The sequence below is a fragment of the Zeugodacus cucurbitae genome, chromosome 6 (assembly GCF_028554725.1).
Source record: "Zeugodacus cucurbitae isolate PBARC_wt_2022May chromosome 6, idZeuCucr1.2, whole genome shotgun sequence".
NCBI classification, from domain to species: Eukaryota; Metazoa; Arthropoda; class Insecta; order Diptera; family Tephritidae; genus Zeugodacus; species Zeugodacus cucurbitae.
The window spans coordinates 12,313,748-12,333,952 of NC_071671.1; the positions used below are offsets into that span (position 1 = coordinate 12,313,748).

Here is a 20,205-nt window from a genome sequence, read left to right on the forward strand (position 1 = left end):
CGAAGATACCTAAATTTACTTAAAGAGAAATGTTATATAGAGACCAACGACTGAAATATCATTAAATTACTGCGAATATTTGTTCTAATTTTCAGAGCAGCTTGCTCAGCTAGCTCAAAAAACGAAAGTTTAGGTTTTTAAATTTCGCCAAGTGTATAAATGGTGCATATTCACTTCCAACACCCCATTTATCAGAGTATGCAAGAAAATCCACATAAAAATCATCAATCTGTCTAGCTCAATTGTTTTTGCTCATGGCTGAAAATAATTGGAAGCGCTTGCGGGTGTTTTATTACATTTTTTTTTTGCGTAACTAAAATGTTGAGATATTTCCGGTCGCAAAATTTTTTGATATATGTAACTATTTGAAAGCGATAAATAACATTGTTTTACTACATATTAAATTAAAGTTCTCGATATCTACGCTATTTGAGCTCATATCCACGTGAGAAACGGGTGACCTATAAACACTTATAAAAACCCGAAGAAATCAATCATCCTGTTCAAAATGTCGACAATCATCCGTTCTTTAAAATTCCCTGACTTTTTTAAACAGCCTCGGACTATCATCTCGGCAACAATCTTGGTTCTATTAAGATACTGAGCAAGAATCTGTGGTACTTGAGCACCATCCTCACTTCAAAAAACTGCCATTTTTAATAGCCAGGTTAGGTTAGGTTAAAAAGACTGACCTCAGCGACAGGTTTCGCGGTGGATTCCACTTTGACAGCTAAATGTGCCAGTGCGTTGTGATGCCAGAAGACTCCGAAGTATGGATGGCAAAGAAGACCCTTTCGTATCGCTGAAGCACTTTGTGCCTGTCACAAATTTTATGAGGCGGCTGATTTCTAATCCGGCATGTTCGCATGGTTCGCCTAAAGTATGGCTACGGAGATGTTCCCACCTCATTCTTACGAACGTTGGACAGAGTTTCCCTCTTTCTCTGCCCAACGTTCGCAAGAACTTGTTGTTTCCACCTCGCCTTCCTCCATACAGCTATAGCAGTTTGTGAGTGGCAGGATTCCTAGTCTCATCGCATGTATTCCTATCCAGCAGTGTTAGGTGAGTACTCGCACTATTGCGGCAAGGAGAATCCTTTTGAGGGCACGTAATTCCGACATCTTTTTTATAGCTATGTTGATATGTATTTTTTACTCTGAGATCTTAAGGACGTACAAAGTCCAACTTAATGGATTGCGTTGCCATTTGTAGTTAGAAATTGTATAGATCAAGCAAGACTTTTTGCGTCGAGAAGAACAATTTGGACGATATATATAACTGGAAGTCTATTTTTGAATAATGAGATCTTTCTGGGTCCTGAATCTACTTTACATTAATGATGTCCAGATCCCGACATGATTAGGAAGCTACTAGAAAGTCCCTAACTTATGTTCTACCGACTTGATTAGGAAGCTCCCAGAATATCCCTAACTCATGCACTACCGAAACTACATTCAGCTTAAGAAGTGAGCACTAACTTCGCGTTATGCCTCCCTTACATTATCCCCATCATATTAAACACCCTAAAACTGTCAGCTGTTCGAACTGCTTGTGCTGCTAAGCCACCACAATAACTCATCAATTTGAAGCGTACGTCACTGGTAACTACACTCCCACTCATTGTTTTGGCGCAGCCACTCAATCTCCTGCTCACATTTCACTCAGCTGCAGTTGGTCAAAACTTTTTTGTCTGGCGTTTTGTTTGGATAATTTTCCTCTTCAACGGCGGAAATATGCAAAATGTTGGCAATTTGTTATGCCATAATCAAGTGGAAATGGCAGCGTCAACAATGCTGCTGTGGCAGACAGACAGGCAACGTGGCGGGCAGCATGTCAGCGCTGCCAAATGTTGCAACAGCTATTTATCAGCCAACTCGAGCAGTGCAAATTTCACAAAGCTGTTGCGAGTTGGCGAAAATACTCTTACATATATATGTACATATGTATGAACATTCTGTCCCACGCAGTCTAATACAATTCACACAATTTCCTGTCATCACAGCGCATTAAACACCCGCTCAGCATCCGGCTTTGACATCAAAACAAGCGCAAAAGCAAAAGCAAAATGTTGCAAAAACCCGTTACAAAAATCGGCATGACAGCACGTCGCTGCAGTTAGTCAGTTAGCGCACGCGACGGCTCATTCGTCTTGTCAACGCAATATGCAGTGTGCAACATGACGCCAGTACTCTGCTGCCATTATCACAGTTGACGATGAAAAGCCTTGATTTTCGGTTCTGCTTTAGCTTAGCTGTCAAAACAAAAAATAAGCGTGCCTGAAAAAGATTGGTAGAGGGAGAGTGAGAAGGAGAGAGGGGCTTTGCAATGCTAGCTGTGTGAATTGGAAATGCAAAAGTTGTGTAAATAGTTGGTTTTTTGTTGGCAAAGCTTGCCGTTGGCGCGGAAACCAAACAGGAAGTAAATCGACGTGCATCCAGTCCATGAACCGTTAACTTTAGCGACAACAAAAAAAATAAAACCATGAAAAATCTCGTCCAGTCAAGCCGAATGACCGAATGACATATGATGGTCATACATCTGTCACTTGCTGACACATAAAATGAATATGTTCGATGGTTTGTAAATATGTTTACCCCAAGCAAATATTTGAAAAAGTGTGATTTACTTTAGTAGCACAGTGTGTTTTATACGAGGGGTACCTATATCATAATTGGAAGAATTGTTAGCTGTGTGGGATGGTGTCTTTTTTCTCAATGCCCATTTTTCTGTACAGTTGTGGGAATAAATCAATCGAAATTTATTAAAATAAGTAAGGAGGGATAGGGTGGGGGTAACCGAACATTTTATACTCTCGCAATTTCTTTATTTAATTTTATGGGTTCTTGAATACTTATGGTCCGATTACAGCGATTTTTAGAAGGGCGATGCCACACTATAAATGCAGTATTTGTGCAAAGTTCTATATTGTAAAGTTAACGATTCAGGTCGACTTCAAAGTTCTGCTCTGTGGAAAGGAGGCGTGGTTGCGAACCGATTTAGCATATTTTCATAACATATCATTAGGAACCCAGGAATATATTATGTATCGAATTTCATTGAAATTGGGCGAGTAGTTTCGGAGATATAGTTTTTGAACTATAAGTGGGCTGAACCACGCCCCAATTTTGTTTATCAATTTGAGTGTAGATATTTTGTAGCATCTTTATAATGAAATTTTAGGTTTCTGGTGGTTAATAAAAAAAACCATTTTACGAATAAAATGATGATGATTAAATAGATGAAAAAAGAACAGAGTGAAGAGGGAAGATGTGGAAAATTGTGGACTGAAATTACTAAGTTAGACAGTTAATTAAAAGATTTTGAAATTTTTCCGATGAATTTAGCCAATTTCGCGTCTTTGCTTATTCATTACAAAGCTCAAAAACATAAGAAATAAAATTTTTTGTAGACTTATTCGAACGGCAGAGTCTTCCTTTAAAATAGTTACCGTGGTCTTATATATAATATTTAATATTATATTTTTCAGTCACATTTCTATTCTTGAGTAGAGTGCTCTGTCTTTAAAATTTATATTCGAATAACCGAATGGCGTTCATGATCCAAGCCTCTTATTACATAGATGGTGATCCATATCGAGATTGACTACTTTAAAAAACAAAAAAATTAAAATTTAATGAGAGATGATTATTATTATACGAAAGAATATTATTTGGCAATTATTTTTTAAATATTATCTCTTTCAAATGTTTACCGCGGCTTCGTCTCATATGGTTCATCCGTTGAGTAAAATTTTCGATGACTCGTTCGATCATCTCAACTGGTAACTGGCAAATGACACGCGTGACGTTTGGCTCCAAGGCCTGAATCGAGGTGGGATTGTCCGCATAGACTTTAGACTTTACATATCCCCACAGGAAAAAGTCTAACGGTGTGATATCACACGATCCTGGTGGCCAATAGACCGACTCAAAACCTGAAGTTATCTGCTCACCGAAGTGTTCTCTCAATAAATCATTGATTGATGCGATATGTAGGAAATGGCGCCGTCTTGTTGAAACCAAATGTCGCCGAGATCATAGCGCGATAACGGTCGCCATTGACGGTTCCTTTTCTCATCGTCATTATTGAAGAAATATGGACCGATGACCACCGGCCCACAAACCACACAAAGCGGTTGCTTTTTCTGGATGAAATGGCAGCTCTTGAATCTCTTCATGTTGTTCTTCTTCCTAATTGCGGCAATTTTACTTGTTTCTTACCCACTGAGCCAGAAATGGGCCTCATCGCTGAATAGAATTTGACTGGAAAACGTCGGATTTTCTTTGGAACTTATCAAGTAAATTTTCGTATTAATGTTAAAGTTAAATAAATAAATTGCAAGAGTTTATTATATTACACCCGAACTTAGCTATTCCTTACTTGATTTTATTTCAACTAATACTACACAATTTATAAAATTTCATCTGCATTCCCATAAAATGTTCGGCCGAAAACGAAACCAGCTCATCCTTATTTCCTTCAACTAATATTATTTCCATTTGCTTTCTCTCCTCAATGTCCTCATACCTTTATATCAGTCTTTATGCAGTCACACTTTTATACAGTACTTTTTGCTTTCTCTTAAAAGTCATACACATTGCCATCAACTCTTAGTTGTCATACCAGCCGTATTCATTTCCATATCTTCCTTCACTTGGCTTTTAATCAGTGTAACAAATTTGCGCTACTACAACTTTAACGTTTACGACAGTTTCTCAACGCAACACATTGGCCATTAGCTGATTTACTTTATTCTCTCTCAGCAGCAAGCTGCCTTCGCGCTTATCACTATGCAGCACATCACTTTATCCTTTCATGCAAATTAATAGCAATGACTGTGTTACCAAAAGGCTGAACTATACAGTCCACCGATGGGCGACCGACTGGCTAGCACGCAGCTGTGGCGATAACGAAGCAGACGTCTTCGTCTTGTTGGCGCTTTTTCTTTTTCTTTCGTGCCGTAGTTGCTACATTTCGTAATCCGTCATTGAGATTTGTGCGCGCATTTGCATTAAATTTGATATGCTTTCTTTTCTTGTTACTTTAATTTTTTCCCCACGTTTTACATAATGTCTTTATTTGCATTGATACGAAGCTCAGCTGTGTGGTGCGTACTAGATTGGAGAGGTTTGGATCTCTAAGAACAACCTCAAAAGGAGAATGCAAGAATTACTTTAAGTAAATCGATTTAAAGGCGTAAATTTTTTAATTATACGTAATCCAGCCATAAGTTCTGTTACAAGTTCAGGCCGTTGTAAAAATGAAACTGCAATAAGCCCTCAAACGATTCGGCCATTGATCAGTAGCAGCACGCACAGCTTCTATTGCTTTTGACGACGCTGCTCGAATAAAAGATCTTTTGGGACCCTCCAAACTTCTCTAGCGGTGATCGCAAACTACAGCCCAATGGATTCAAGTCTGGACTTCCAGACCGACAATTATATACAGCTAAGAAACCAGGAATATTACTTTTAAGCCACTGCTTGTTTTGTCCTGGTTAAAGATCACTCAATCGAGGAGATAACTGCTTAACCCTCTCAAGCCCGAATTAAAATGGACGGAGCTAACATTTCTTAGGACAGATATACCTCAGTCAAATAATTATAATTATCTTCATATATATATATGAAGAGAGAGAGAGCTTTCAACCTATACGGACGTGTATTTGATGCGCTCCGTGATTATTCTCTAAAACCTAAAATTAAAATAAAATACGTAAAAAACAAAACAACTTAAACAGTGTATTAAGCCAAGCGTTAGTCAATAACGCCGAAATTGTTAGCAAAACAAAAAAATCACAAAAATAAAAGTGTACAAACAATAATAAATACTAAATAACAAATTCTAAGTGCGAGAAAATAAACAATAAACAATAACATGAGCGCTGCGCAGCCTCACCAACAAGGCCGTAGGCATTCTCTGAATGCCTACTTTAGCTTTGTCGAGTCTGCAAAACCAGCTCCTACCAACAAACAAGGCAAAGGCGAGAAGGATGAGACATCACAGCGATCAACTGAGCAGCACCCTAAGCAGAGCTTAGCAACAACAATAGCAGCAGAGAACGGCAGCCAACAACGGCCAGCAACAAACCTGCAAGCGAGCAGACAGCGAAGAAAAGCATAACGCAAGGTGAGAATGCACAAATCAAAAAAGGTCCATCTGTTCAGATTGGCATTGACCGCTACGTCATTATTAAAAGGAAATTAAGTCCTGTGAAGTCAGCGGTCAATCCTAAAAAATTTCAAGCCGGCACGCCAACCAAGAATAAACCTGGCGTTTTAAATGGCAACAGATTTGCCGTACTAAGCAGTGGTTCTGATGATGATGCGAAGGGTACCACCACAGTCGCGTATGCCAAACCGCCCCCAATATATTTGCGCGAGCGTAGCTCAAATACTCTTGTTGCTAAATTAAGCGAAATTGTAGGTACAAAAAACTTTCATATAGTGCCTTTAAAAAAAGGCAATATAGATGAAACGAAAATACAGACATACACTGAGAAAAGTTTTATGGATGTTGTAAAGTTTTTGTCGGATAAAAACAAAAATTATTATTCCTATCAGTTGAAGAGCTTAAAAGGCCTAGCTGTAGTAATTAAAGGTATAGAGTCATCTGTAGACTCTAGTGAAATCAAAGAAGCTCTTGAAGAATGTGGCTTTGAAGTTAAAACTGTCGTAAACATCTTTAACAGAAACAAAGTACCACAACCAATGTTTAGAAATGAATTGATGCCGAATTCTAACCAGCTTAAAAAGAACGAAGTGCATCCAATATATAATTTAAAATATTTGCTGCACCGTAGAGTAACCGTAGAAGAACCACACAAAAGAAATGGTCCGGTACAATGCACCAACTGCCAAGAGTATGGGCATACCAAATCTTATTGCACTCTACGCAGTGTTTGTGTGGTATGTGGAGATTTACATCCCACTTCAAAATGTATCCTCAAGAAAGAGGATTTAAACAAAAAATGCAGCAACTGTGGAGGAAGTCACACTGCCAACTACAGGGGTTGTCCTGTTTATAAAGATTTGAAATCGAAGTTGTCACAGGGAATTCAAGCACGACGTAACCAAATGTTACATACTCCCCGTACTGACATTATAGTTAGATATCACAGACCATATTCCGAAATCTAGTAATATTAAAAATAATACTGTACAAGGGAGCTATGACAATGTTGTAAAAGGCAACAATGTACAAATGCAACCAACGCAAAATCCTCCAAATAGTGGTATTGAAAGTATGATCATAAATCTTACGCAATGTATGACACAATTTATGTCTACAATGCAAAACATGATCCAAGATTTAATAAAATCACAAAACCAAATGCTGCAAACCTTATTAAGTAAAAAATGAGCATACTAAACATTTGTATATGGAACGCTAACGGTGTTAACCAACATAAACTAGAGATAATTAGATTTCTGTCTACTGCAGTTCTTCATTACTACTACTTTTCTGCAGTCCTTCTATAAAAACCACCACCTAGGCTCTCTACTGCAGTTCTTCATTACTACTACTTTTCTGCAGTCCTTCTATAAAAACCACCACCTAGGCTCTCTACTGCAGTTCTTCATTACTACTACTTTTCTGCAGTCCTTCTATAAAAACCACCACCTAGGCTCTCTACTGCAGTTCTTCATTACTACTACTTTTCTGCAGTCCTTCTATAAAAACCACCACCTAGGCTCTCTACTGCAGTTCTTCATTACTACTACTTTTCTGCAGTCCTTCTATAAATCGCTCCCCTTCTACTCAGCTGCAACTAAAATATGCTGTACGAAAACTAAAAACAGCGCTTAAACGAGAGGAAGAATACCACACTCACAATTATATAAAGAAACTGTGTCCAAATTCAAACAAAGGAAATTCTCTTTGGAAAGCCCAAAAGTCAATGAAGCCTCCAGTCGACTCCAACTTGCCTATAAGAGGCTTGGGTGGAAACTGGGCACGAAGTGACGAGGATAAGGCAAATTGTTTCCAAAAATGCTAATTGAGTTACCAAATATTGCTTTAACAGTACTCTCCTTGCTCTTTAACGCTATTCTCAGTTTCGGATACTATCCAAATTCATGGAAAAAGTCGCAGATCATCATGATAGAGAAACCAGGTAAAGACTTGACACAGCCGTCTTCATACAGACCAATCAGTCTTCTACCCTGTCTTTCTAAAATATTTGAAAAAGTGTTACTATCAAAGATGTCTCCTTTCCTCCTTGAAAATAATGTAATACCACCAATGAAAATAATGCAATGCACCAATTCGGTTTTCGTGCAAAACATGGCACTGTAGAACAAGTAAATAGAATTACTAACGAAATCAGAAGGGCGTTCGAGTATAGAGAGTACTGTTCTGCTATATTTCTAGATGTGGCTCAGGCGTTCGATAAAGTGTGGCATGACGGGCTTTTATATAAGATTAAAAACAAGCTTACCTCTCGAAATGCATAAAACCTTGGAGTCTTATTTAAAAAATAGAAAGTTTACTGTCAAAGTAGGAGACTTCATTTCTGAAGAACGACCAATAAGAGCTGGTGTACCTCAGGGCAGTGTTTTAGGGCCAACTCTATACATAATATATACAGCAGACCTTCTAACAGCTAGTAATATTTTGACATCAACTTTTGCGGATGACACAGCTTTAGTGAGCCGAAACAAATGCCCAATTATAGCATCAAAAGTATTAGGAGCGCATTTGATTTTTGTCGAAGAATGGCTAGCAAACTGGCGTATAAATGTAAACGAACAGAAGTGCAAGCATGTTACATTTTCTCTAAGACCAAAAACGTGTCCGGCAGTTAAAATGAACAATATTTTAGTACCCCAAGCGACTGAAGTAACATATCTTGGTATTCACTTGGATAGAAGGCTCACGTGGAGAAAACACATATCGAGCAAAATAACCTGCATGAAGATAAGAGCAGCACATTTAAATTGGCTTTTAAATAAAAATTCAAAACTTAGCCTAGACAACAAAGTTCTATTATACAACGCGGTCATAAAGCCGATTTGGATGTACGGCATCCAACTGTGGGGTACGACCTGTGCAACCAATATCGATATAATTCAGAGATTCCAATCAAAAATGCTTAGAACAATCACGTGCTCACCATGGTATATGCGTAATGAAAATATCCATAAAGATCTTGGTATTCTCATGGTAAAGAAAGAAGTAGAGAACAGCAGAAATAAATATTTATTCAAACTCCGCGATCACCCAAACCCATTGGCTAATGCTTTATTACATTCTTGTAATCAATCACGTCTAAAAAGAAGAGATATGCCAGCACACTGAGGAGCAACGTTTCACCAAAACAACTCAATCAATTGGTTGAGCTTGTCTAGTTTTAATTAGAATTAAGATTTTATAACTTATTGTTAGGCTCCAAAGAGCAGATTCAATAAATAAATATATGAAAAAAAAAATATGTGCATGAACTTTTTGCAAAAAAATTAAAGATTACAAAATTGCAAACAATTTCTGAGTATGCAGGTTTGTTATTATAAAGTATACTATACAAAAAAAAAAAAAAAAAATTAACAAATTTCAAAATATTTTTTAAACTATAAAACAGAATTGAAGTGTAGGCTAATAGAAAATATTTATATGTGCATTTTACTATTTTTACCAGTAAACCCTTTAGATTTGAGTTTATTTTAATAGTCAGTAGAATTGTCCTTATATTTTAAAACTAAATTAAGCACTTAATCAGAGAATTAACTACTGACTGTAGAATAGTTATCTAAATATTGGCAATTTCTTGCTTTATGGCTAATTTAAGGTGACGTGCTGTCTCAAACTGCTTTCCGTTTTGGAAAACAGGAGCAGAGAGGTTCCCCCAGAGATCCTCAATGGGATTTAGGTTCGAACTCAATGCTGCACATTGTAATACCAGAATTTTCCGGTCGTTAAAGATGTTCTTCGAGTGTATTGAAGCGTTATCCTTTCGATATGTCCAGTTATATGCCATACATATTGCAGGCAAATTTTATTAACTCGCTGTCCAAAAGATCTAAATTGATATTAGCATTCATTTGAGTGAATATAAAACATGTAGATAGCTTTCCACAGCAGCAAAATGCAGCCCATGAAATCAAGGTACCGCTTCCAAAACATCACTTGTAGTAGGATAGTATCTCCAATATTTCTTCCAATGACCTGGGCCGACCAAATTTAATTTTTTTTCGTCACTAAAGACTGTATTGTATCACTCATCGGCACAGAATTTGTATTTATTTGCAAACCTCAAATGTGCTTTATTGTGTCTTTCTTTATCGTTGGTTTCGGTGCCATGGAGGTGTGTTTCAGAAATTTTATGTATAATTGGAAAAATTATATTTCTTGTGATTTGCAGTCTTAACTAGATCCTTGTTTGATCGCTGCTTATCAAGTCCGCAACTACTAGCCGTCGCTACCGCACCGCTCATCAATGTCGTTTTTCATCCGCTGCGTCGCACTATACCATAATTAGTGGAGATTTTAATAAATTTTGAGATACAGTTCCGATGTCGCTTTGATCTAGAGCAATTTTGCATGCATTCCTATGATTATTACTTGTTCCTCGGCTGATAAACTATGTAATCAAATTTTTAAGAATTCATTAAGTTATTACACCTACAATAATTTTGAAAACAAATTTTAGCAAAAAAAGTTTTTGCTGCAACACTATCAGTAAGAAAGATCCGCTAAACTGAATTTGCACAAATTAAATTATTATAAATAAACTAGACACTTTTGTCATGACTTTTTTTTAATAACTCTCTTATCTTTACATATTTATATAGTTCACTTTGTTTTAAAACAAAATAATTATTTTTATGTTTTTGAACACTTTATGGTTTAACCACTTTTCTACAACTTTTTTCGCGAAACGTTTTTTGCCAGTTTCTCTCTGCGGAGAACTCTTACTGAATGACGAGCACAGCTCATATCAGAAAAAGTAACTGTAAGCTTGCACGACACATAAGCTTGCACAAACATAATTGAAAAACCCGTTGGTCAAAAATAAATAACGAGAATTAGAAGCCGGTAAGTACACTGTTGCCTATAGGCAACATTGGGCATGAAAGGGTTAAATACTTCAACACACCTTCTAAAGCATACTTTTGACACACTTTTGCACCAGTTTAACCCCTTTTTCACAATAGTGAAGAGGGGCACTTCCTTTACAGAAGGTTCCCCACCAAACCAATAAAAGAGGTGGATGATGACCACGTTGAACCTCTGGAATAACATTTTTTATCTCTTTTAAAGTTGGTGGATTTAGTAGTTTTGCTTATTAAAAACTCTCTCAACAGATATTTTTCATCTTCGGTTTACCGCATCCCACAGAGAACCATTTCTGGTCGATATATTCATTTCCCTTGACATAATTTTCTTTTTTTCTAAGGGGATTTTTACGAAAGCGTTCGAAAACAGTTTTTTGGCTGGATTGGTTCGAACCATACGAGGATGACCACTTCTCATTCTGTCATCAACGATCAATTGTGCGGTAAGCAAATACATATTCCCGTAATTTTTAGTTTTTTGAGAAACTCATAAATTCTACTGCACCAAATTTGTATGACCACATTTCTGAAGAACCTCCTGGATGAAATGAAGAAGAATACAAACACTGGTTATTTTTTTGAAATATTTCGAGATGTTGCACTTTATATCCGACACAACTCTTGTAAAGTCAAACTACCCATATGAATTAAATTTTTGATACCAAATCACGGTAGGATAATTGTACAATATTTACGTATTTTTAAATATATTATATTTTTATATTCGCGAAAATGATGACCGAGCCGGAACGTAGAGTCAGGAAAGTGTTTTTAGTGGGATTGAGAGTTTCATCTACCAAGAGCTGCCTATCTACGGTTAAACTCTTAATTCGGATCTGTACTGTCAATAATTAGATCGTCCTCAGGAGGCAATCGCCTAGAAGTGGTTCGCTTTGGCAAATTGGACTGGAATTGTGTTCCATCAGATATCACATCGATAGTGACTAGGATGCTATGATTTATATTGCATAAAGTCAATCGGCGAGACCAAATCCGCCTCGTTGAACGGAGCTTGTGGTAGAACCGATACGACCGGTTTTAGTTCTAGTTTTATCGCGATATCATTTTTGAGACCCAAGCGATTTCTTGAAAGCAACATTAATGCATATTGTATATGATTGTAGCTCGACTTCGCCCTTTTAGTACTTTTAGACTTAACTAAATAAAGAAGATGGCGATTTACTGATTAAAGATATAGACACTTGGAACTTTATTAATCTTCATTCTCTACTTCTCGGTATATTACCTTATGGCAATATCGATAAGCTGTGGATAAAAAAGATAATCTAACGTTGAATTCAATCCAAACACACATACATAATTTAAAACTTTATAAAATTTTTCAAATACTTTAAATATTTTCAAATTGACTATACTAAATTTGAATGTATTTGACATTTGTATAATCACACAATTACAATAAAATAAATTCCATATAATAAATTGGCCACTTTTAAAACTTATTCTCATACAAATATTTATGATTTTTTATATATCTAAATCCATATTTTTGTTACCATTCATTTACTTTCTTATTTCATTTGGCTGTCTGCAAACTTTATGGCTTAAATTGTGCAGCCCATGGAGCTTATGCTGAAAGATTTATAATGCCTTGGCAGCAGAGCCAAAAAATAGAAATTGCATTTTATGCATTTCTATGGCTGCATATTGGAAAATGTCTAATGCCATTTATTTATAACTAAACAATAACAATAAACAATTGGGACATAAATGTCATAAATAAGACAAATAAATAATTACAAAAGCAACAATAATGCTAAAGAGTTGCAATTTTAAATTTAAAAAAAAAATAAATAAAAATAGAAATAAATTTTATTTGGTCATCTTCATAAAAAAATAATAAAAAGAAATCACAAACAAGGCTACAACTTGGCGACAGAGTATTTTCAGTGACTGTAAATAAATTAAGACATGGATAGACTCAGAAGGCTGCTTGGCGACGTCATTGAACTGGGGTTTGTTATTTTTTTCATCACTTATGAATAAATTGGAAAATAGTTCAGTGATTTTTCTATTTCCAATTTTAAATTAATTTTTGATAACTTTAAGATTACCGCTGTATATCTGGGTCTATAACATAAGTGGGGAAGGTAAGACTTAGCATTCAGTGTTGACGGTACCAATTATTGAGTCTTATAAAAACTCGCCTGTAAATATAACGGTAATTGGATGGTGAAATCATCAATGAAAGAACCGGTTATACTTAAAGTTTCTCATTTATGTGCCAACCAACTCAACCATTAGCTAACTCAATGGGCCAATACACTCGTTTTAATCAACAAAAATCCCATACACCATCTTATTTTTTGCTAACATTTACATTTTTTATTTCCCATATCGCATATTGCTAGCCAATGTGCCACTTATGTTATTGATTTATATGCTAAAACTATAACATCCGGCAAATATACTATAGATTACAACAATACTCGTAAATATATGGTATATTACTTGAACTTTATTGCTTACTGCAACAAATTTCTTTTTATTTATCTACACGCCACTATTTCACTATTTTCTCTCTCTCTCTCTTTCTGCGCACTTCCCATCGACAGCACTGCAATGGACCTAAAAGCCGGTGGACTACTCGTGCCGCCAACTGTTAAGAACTCAAGCTGCTCGCATCCACGTTACACCAGCCACAATTTCATCGTACACATCGGCATTGCGGAGACCATCGAAGCGGTGCTCATACTCATACTGACGCTGGGCGTGATTGGTGCCAATGCGCTGGTCATATTTGTAATAAACAATCGTCGCTATTCGCCATATATACATCAGCAGGTGAGTTGGGTGGAGTATAATAGTGGGTGGGAAGATAACTTCAATTGAGCAGGAGTGAGTTGTAGAATTGAGATAATATTATGACACGAGAGTGTAGAAGATTTATGGTTAGTTAGTTAAGATTACTAAGTTCGAGAGAAAGGAACTTGTTCATAAATCTTCATGTAATCTATTTAAACCTTCAAATTGCAGAAGTAATGTCTTACTTAGGTGGTGGATCGCTCAAACACAAAGACGAATTCGACTATTTGAAAGAAAAAACCAGAAAGTGATTATGGAATGATGTCATCGGATCCCTTCACACTTCTATTAATAATAATAATATAATAGGAATTGGGAATTTTTCAAATTCAATACAATGTATATTCATAGCCATGTTCTAAGCTATGTTGTTGCTCGATAACTTCTAAGATAAAAATGTATCAAATATTTGGAAATGTATCAAATAGTTTGAGAAGTGAGTACTGCAAGCTTAATCCTAGATTATAAGGAACTAATGGCCTTAGGTTCCAAGGACTAGTCTGCCAAATTCAAAAGAAATTTCACTTATCTTTTCCATGTCATATGAATTCTCAATCAATTATCTTCGATTCTGGGTCAATTATATTAAAACAGTTGAACTTCTCTTTCCTTGGAGTATCTGAATGCCCCGAATGTTAGAGTTTAGAAGTCTTAAAGAGCTTTATCTATGTTCGACCGTCACTACGCCAAACTATTTCCCTATTAGACTCGTTTAGGTGCCGGGTTGCAGCGGAATCGCTGGGAACTGCAGAGCGGATGAGCTCGCAAGAAAGGCCACCTGTTGTCCTATTTCACGGGGATCCGTTGTCCTCTTGTGCTCTAGCACTGGATCAATGAACCTCTCGCGTGCTTGGTAAACGCTGGTTAGCAACTAAAACCTACTTGGTCGCGAGCTCCTTTTGGCTCAAAGTAGAACGTAAGAGGTCGGCGGAACTACGTGTACTCAAAAAGGTTCACCTTGTCGCAAAGGTGAGAGTACTCACTGGGCATTGCGGAATGGGCATACATACATGCAATGAGGCTAGGAATTCTGTCGGACGCAAACTGTCATAGATGAATGGAAGAAGGCGAGGTGGAAACACCAATTAATTTCCTTTTACACTATCCATCGTTCGCAATACTGAGGTTGAAATATTTAGGAGTCTTTTGGTATCACAATGGACTGGCACCTTCGGCTGTCTAAGCGGGATCCATCGCGACACTTGTTGGGAGGGTCAGCCTTTGAACCTACCCTAACCTTACTTAACCGCCACTTCTGACCCAATCGACTTGACAATCTCTAACCTAACCTAACCTAACCTAACCCCTTATCTAACCTAACCTAACTTAACCTAACATAATTTAACCTAACCTAACCTAACCTAATCTGACCCAACCTAACTTAACCGTCACTTCTGACCCAATCGACTTGACAATCTCTAACCTAACCTAACCTAACCCCTTATCTAACCTAACCTAACTTAACTTAACCTAACCTAACCTGACCCAACCTAACTTAACCGTCACTTCTGACCCAATCGACTTGATAATCTCTAACCTAACCTAACCTAACCCCTTATCTAACCTAGCCAAACCTAACCCCTTATCTAACCTAACCTAACCTAACCTAACCTAACCTAACCTAACCTAACCTGAACCAACCTAACTTAACCGTCACTTCTGACCCAATCGACTTGACAATCTCTAACCTAACCTAACCTAACCCCTTATCTAACCTAACTTAACTTAACCTAACCTAACCTAACCTAACCTAACCTAACCTAACCTAACTTAACCGTCACTTCTGACCCAATCGACTTGACAATCTCTAACCTAACCTAACCTAGCCTAACCTAACACCTTATCTAACCTAACCTAACTTAACCTAATCTAACCTAACCTAACCTAACCTAACCTAACCTAACCTAACCCAACCTAACCTAACTTAACCGTCACTTCTGACCCAATCGACTTGACAATCTCTAACCTAACCTAACCCCTTATCTAACCTAACCTAACCTAACTTAACCTAACCTAACCTAACCTAACCTAACCTAACCTAACCTAACCTTACCTAACCTAACCCAACCTAACCTAACTTAACCGTCACTTCTGACCCAATCGACTTGACAATCTCTGGTGCTTAGTTTACTTCCTTTATGTGGTTGAGCAATATTTTTCCCGCAGGGAACTTTTTACATACAGAAGAAATCAAAAATTACATATTCGAACAACTATCATCTAACGAAGGTTCTTCAAAACTATTTTCGGATGGTTTCATTCTACTCCAACAACAATGATACCAACAATAGGTACCTAAAAATAAATATAGTAGATTCTGAATAAAAAATTAATAAAGAAAACCTCAGAGATAACCCTCGAATCAACGTCCAGAACAAACGTCAACCCTTGAACCAAGTAAATTTAATAAGTAGATAACATAGGTAATCTACTTACCTAGAAAAGGAAATAATAAAATAAAATATTTATTTATATTTAAGATTTTTCATTATTAAACTCCGTCATCGATTGGAAACTATATTAGATTTTGCTTTAAAATTTCACTTCATCAACTACTATCTACCTCCTAAGAAAAGAAAAACCAAAAATTTATTTGAAACGAACATTTTCATGAAACGATTTTCTCATTTACCAACATTGTGCTGTCGCTTCCTGTTAGACTCCATACTAACACACAGCTACATAGGACAAAAGTACGTGCTTACTCACATTTCCTGTGTTCTTCTCCATTGCAGCCGCGTTATCTGCTCACCTCTCTGGCTTTAAATGACCTCACCATCGGACTGCTTATCACACCGTTTGGACTGTTGCCAGCGTTGTTCCACTGTTGGCCGTACGGCGAGATATTTTGCCAAATACAGGTAAGCGTTGGCGTATGAGCGACATGAAATGCGGTAGAAGAAGAAAAAGAAGAAGTAGAAGCAAAGTTGCTGAAAAATTAAACACTAACACGCACACACAGACAGACAAACACTAACACTAACACAAATAACAAGAGATAAACTCGGCGAGCTTACAAGCATTTATTTATTCATTTCCGTGTAGTTGCATGCTTTCTTGTTATTGTTGTTACATGTGTATTACATATATATATACTCGTATATATAAATAAGAGTGGACATTGTGGCGGCAGCAGCAGCAACAACAACAACAAATTGCAAGAAAATTTTGCGACGACTTAAGTGCCTGATAATGCCAAACAAAATACATACAAATAACGGGAATTTCGTTCGATGTGAACGGCTAGCTACGATTTGATAGTTGCCGGCCAATGAGCGCAACAACAACGCAAGCAAGCGCCGGTGCGTGGGTGTTGGCCACGTTGGTAGCGCCATGTGTTGGTGAGTCAGTGGAATTCGAAAAGTGCAACGTTGTGCGAAAACAGTTTTTCACTTTCTCTACAAATTTGCACAGTTGCCAAATTGCACGAAATTCCTGTACAAAAGCAGTGTGAGTGTGGCGTGTTGTGCTGGCTTTTAAGTTTTTGCTTTTGCTTATGCTTTTCTTATTTTCTTTATTTTGCTGTCTAAGAAATCTGTGTAATCGATTAAGTTGAAGTTAAGTGGTATAAACTGTGTGTGTGTTGTTGTTGTTAGTTTTTTTTTCAGTAAGGGGAAATGCGTGGAAATTTGTTTTGTTAAAATTTAGCTGCTTGCTTGGATTACCACTGTGTGGCGAGTAATAAATTTCGTTTCCAATAATAAATGATGGAGCAAGATTTTGTTGATTTTTTAAGTTTGAAAATAAATTTACTTTATATTTATTTCTTTTTAGCACAAAAAAATTGGGTTTTCATGTTTCTTCAATTCATTTAGAGAGTATAGAGTTCATTTAGTCATATATTGTATGGAGTCTTTGGAAATCTTGAAATATTGCAATGTTTTTTGAGAGGCATAATGTTGTATCCATTAAAAAAGTATATTTATTAAATCAAAATTACTAAATGGAATTGAGAACACCGCACAAAAAAAATTTCAGATAAAATCAAACAGGTTGATAATATTACATACGAGTTCTGAATATTTTAAGAAGTTAGGTTAGGGTTTTTTCATAAATAAAACCTAATAATCTTCATAAATAGTTCAATATGTTTAAAATATTATCCAAAACAAGTAAGGAAGGGCTAAGATCGAGTGTCACCGAACATTTTATACTCTCGCAATTTATTTACTTAATTTTATTTGACTCACATATTCGGCATATATATGGTATAAACTCAATTGAAAGTTTGAAAACAATAATATTAAGTATATGCGAGATATGGGAAGTTATGACTCGATTTCACTAATTTTTGGCACGGAGACATATTATTAGAATAAACATATTTCCTCTGAATTTCTTCAAAAGTTCTGAGAGACTTAACTATATATTTTGTTAGAAGCACTGAGGTCCTCATATACGATATATAGAGTCATATACGATATATAGGCGATTTTTAGAATGCAGATGCCACTCTTTAAATGCAGTATTTTTGCAAAGTTCTGTTCCGATATCTTCACTAGTGTTGACTTTATGTATTTTAAAGTAAACGAGCAGTTCTTCTCTACCATCTTTATAATGAAATTTAACGTTTCTGGTGGTTTTTCTTACCGAATTAAAGCATTTTTAGAAGTTTCCAACATAACCTTTGTATGGGACGTGGTTATAAACCGATTTCCTCCATTTTAGGACTGTATGAGGTAGTACCTCAGAAAAACGACTCTAGAAAGTTTACTTGATATAGCTTTGGAAGTTTACGAGACATATACAAAAAACTATGCCCACGCCCACTTCCCTTTTACTTTTATAGCTTTATTTATTGGCCGAATGAGTAGCTGAAACAAAAGAATTCAAAAAGGTTGTTAAAGTTGAAGGCATTTTCTACACAGTGACCTACGATTATATCAACAATTAACAGCATGGCGATTATGAAAAAAATTACGATTATGAAAACAATTTGTAATGCCAAATTGACAATTTTTAAACAATCAAAAAGATCGTAGATCATTGTATAGTAAATATATTCAAGAAAACTCAGTTTCAATTTGAAGTCGATCGGTCAATTTCTCGTTGAATAATGATGTCAGCAATTTTGAGAAATGTCGTTTCGACAAAAACGTATTTCGACCATAGCAGCTTATACCTTTTTAAAACGCTACCATTCAAAAACTATTCAAGATACGACCTTACTGCTTTCACTGTATATTTCTGAAAGTATAAACTATTGAATAAGCAAAGTAAAAAAAAAAAAGATTTTTCGAAAATGTTACACTAGTATAACCCCTTAAACGCGCTTATCTCAGAACTGTATTTTTCAATTTGGTGGAAAAGTTAAGCAGCGATTTTGTTCAAATTTTGCACACATCTTTGAAATAACATTATCTAGTTAATGATTGAAGGACATTTTTTTTATTTTTATTACAACAATTTTTTTTTTTTCGAGCCAATATATGGCGATACCAAAACCAAAAAAGTGAGTTTTTTGTTTAAAATTCTGTCAAAAACTCAAATTTCAATATTTTATTTTTTTCTTCGTTCATTCACTAGATTTATCTATGTATTATACTATTGAAACATTTTTGGTGGATGCTTTCTAAATGAGCCAATCATGAGTTATGATGCCCACGACAAAACCTTTTTTTGAACACGCCATTGGATATGAGGTGCCAACGGCTGAGTTTTCGTAATTTTTAAATAAAAATTTCACAAAATACTGTTTAAACAATATATAACAATATGTGAATATCATAAATGAAATTTATGATTGTATATATTAACAAGTAAGGAAGGGCTAAGTTCGTGTGTAACCGAACATTTTATACTCTCGCAATTTATTTATTTAACTTTATTTATATTATATAATACACAATTTGACCCACATATTCGTCATATATATTGTATAAAGTCCATTGAAAGTTGGAAATCATAATATTAGGATAGAAGTACTGAGGTCCTCGTGTTCGACATATGGGGCCTTAAAAACCTATGGTCCGATTTCGGCGATTTTTAGAATGGGGCTGCCACACTATAAACATAGTATTCGTGCAAAGTTCTGCACCGATATCTTCACTAGTACTTACTTTATATATTGTAAAGTAAACGATTCAGATTGTCTTCAAAGTCCTGGTATATAGGAAGTAGGCGTGGTTGTGAAGCGATTTGGCCTATTTTCACAACATATCATTGCGTGGCGTGGTTATGATCCGATTTCTTTCATTTTTGGACTGTATTAGGAAGTGGCTAAAAAAAAAACGACCGCAGAAAGTTTGGTTCATATAGCTCTATTGGTTTGCGAGATATGTACAAAAAACTTAGTAGGGGGCGGGGCCACGCCCACTTCCCCAAA

At 36.1% G+C, this 20,205-nt stretch overlaps 1 protein-coding gene across 1 annotated transcript in view; it reads left to right on the plus strand.

Moving 5' to 3' along the window:
- Positions 1–20,205, plus strand: part of LOC105216933 (uncharacterized) — a 122,435-nt gene that overhangs the window by 53,188 nt on the left and 49,042 nt on the right. Inside the window, exons 2-3 of the mRNA XM_011191694.3 lie at positions 13,631–13,859; positions 16,616–16,741. Coding sequence (XP_011189996.2) covers positions 13,638–13,859; positions 16,616–16,741 — 348 coding nt within the window. The 5' untranslated portion in view covers positions 13,631–13,637. The remainder of the gene's footprint in view (positions 1–13,630; positions 13,860–16,615; positions 16,742–20,205) is intronic.